At 40.3% G+C, this 1,253-nt stretch overlaps 1 protein-coding gene across 1 annotated transcript; it reads right to left on the bottom strand.

The window, feature by feature from the left end:
- Positions 1-2: 2 nt before the first annotated feature.
- TM35_001601000 (uncharacterized protein) lies at positions 3-623 on the bottom strand (the record flags this gene model as incomplete). Its single annotated transcript, XM_029031939.1, has 1 exon — positions 3-623. A coding segment is annotated over one exon (621 nt), but the record flags the coding sequence as incomplete, so codon positions are not given.
- Positions 624-1,253: the final 630 nt, after the last annotated feature.

Raw genomic sequence — 1,253 nt, 5'->3', positions numbered from 1 at the left:
TGTTCTCCCTTCTTCTTTTCAGCTTCAGCAGCAACTGCGGCGTCGAGTTCCCTCAGGACATCCTTCACACGTTTAGCAGCCTCTGTCGCATTGTCGGCATGACTTTCAGCAGTACTTACCGCCTTTTCTGCATCTTTAACTGCTTGGATGGCGGCCTTTATTTCTTTTACCATAAATGGAAATTTGATGTTCCCAGTACTGTCAGTCAAACTTTCGTAGTGAAGTCTTTCTTTTTCAAGAGCCGAGATGTCAATGGATCTAGTACCAGTTACACTGGCTGCAGTTTCTTTGGCCTCTTTTCTTGCCTTCTCTGCGGCATCATTTGCTTCCTTAATGATTTCACGACCTTTTTTCTTCTTTTGCACCACTTCTGCTGGGTTTGAAGCGAGAGTCTTGATATTTGCCTTAATGGTGGTAGCAAAAACGTCAGCTTTCTCCGCAGCATCTTTAGCAGCCTTACCAGCGTTATTGCACTTTCCTTTCAGTTTGGGAGTGTTATCCACAATCCAAAGTACTTTCACATACATGTCAGAGGTGTCTTGAACAGCATCAGCATGAACCACACCCACACAGCAGAACACAATGGCGAACAGACACAACACACGACACGGCAATATGGACATTCTTGTCATTAATACCACTGAGGATCACTGGAGTCTGTGTGTGTGTAAAGATAGAGAGATAGATAGATAGAGAGAGATAGAGAGAAAAAAGCACCAGTACACCGCTATTACTACACACACATATGGAGTCAAGCAATAATGTAAAGAAATTAGACACATTAGGGAAAATACCCATTATTCAAAGAAAATGAAGAATCATCCAATCCCAAATAAAAAACAAAAGATTATATACGCATTGAATATCATTTGGTAACATTCCAGGGATAGCCACACACACACACACAAAACGATCATAACGGATAATGTATAAATCTCTCTGTGTTGGTTTCTCCCTGTCCCCATTACAATTTACAATGTCCCCATAGGAACAAGCAAATTACATGTTACCCCATTCACACGTAATGTGAAAGCAAATAAAAGAGAAAAGAGATATCATTTACCAGAAATACACAATTGCAGAGTGAGACACACCACAAGGTGCATAGCAATACTCTGCTTACAAGTATAAAAAATGAAAAGAGATTAGGTATTTCCACAGAAATTGATGCCCCCTAGCCCAATGGGTGTCATCAGGATTAATTTTCTCGATGCTCAGTGTACTGAACACAGTAGCAAATATATTATTATTAA

Source organism: Trypanosoma theileri (assembly GCF_002087225.1).
Source record: "Trypanosoma theileri isolate Edinburgh chromosome Unknown TM35_Tth_160_V1, whole genome shotgun sequence".
NCBI classification, from domain to species: Eukaryota; Euglenozoa; class Kinetoplastea; order Trypanosomatida; family Trypanosomatidae; genus Trypanosoma; species Trypanosoma theileri.
Note: the sequence above shows the minus strand (reverse complement) of the source record. Positions and strands in the feature narration are given on the sequence as shown.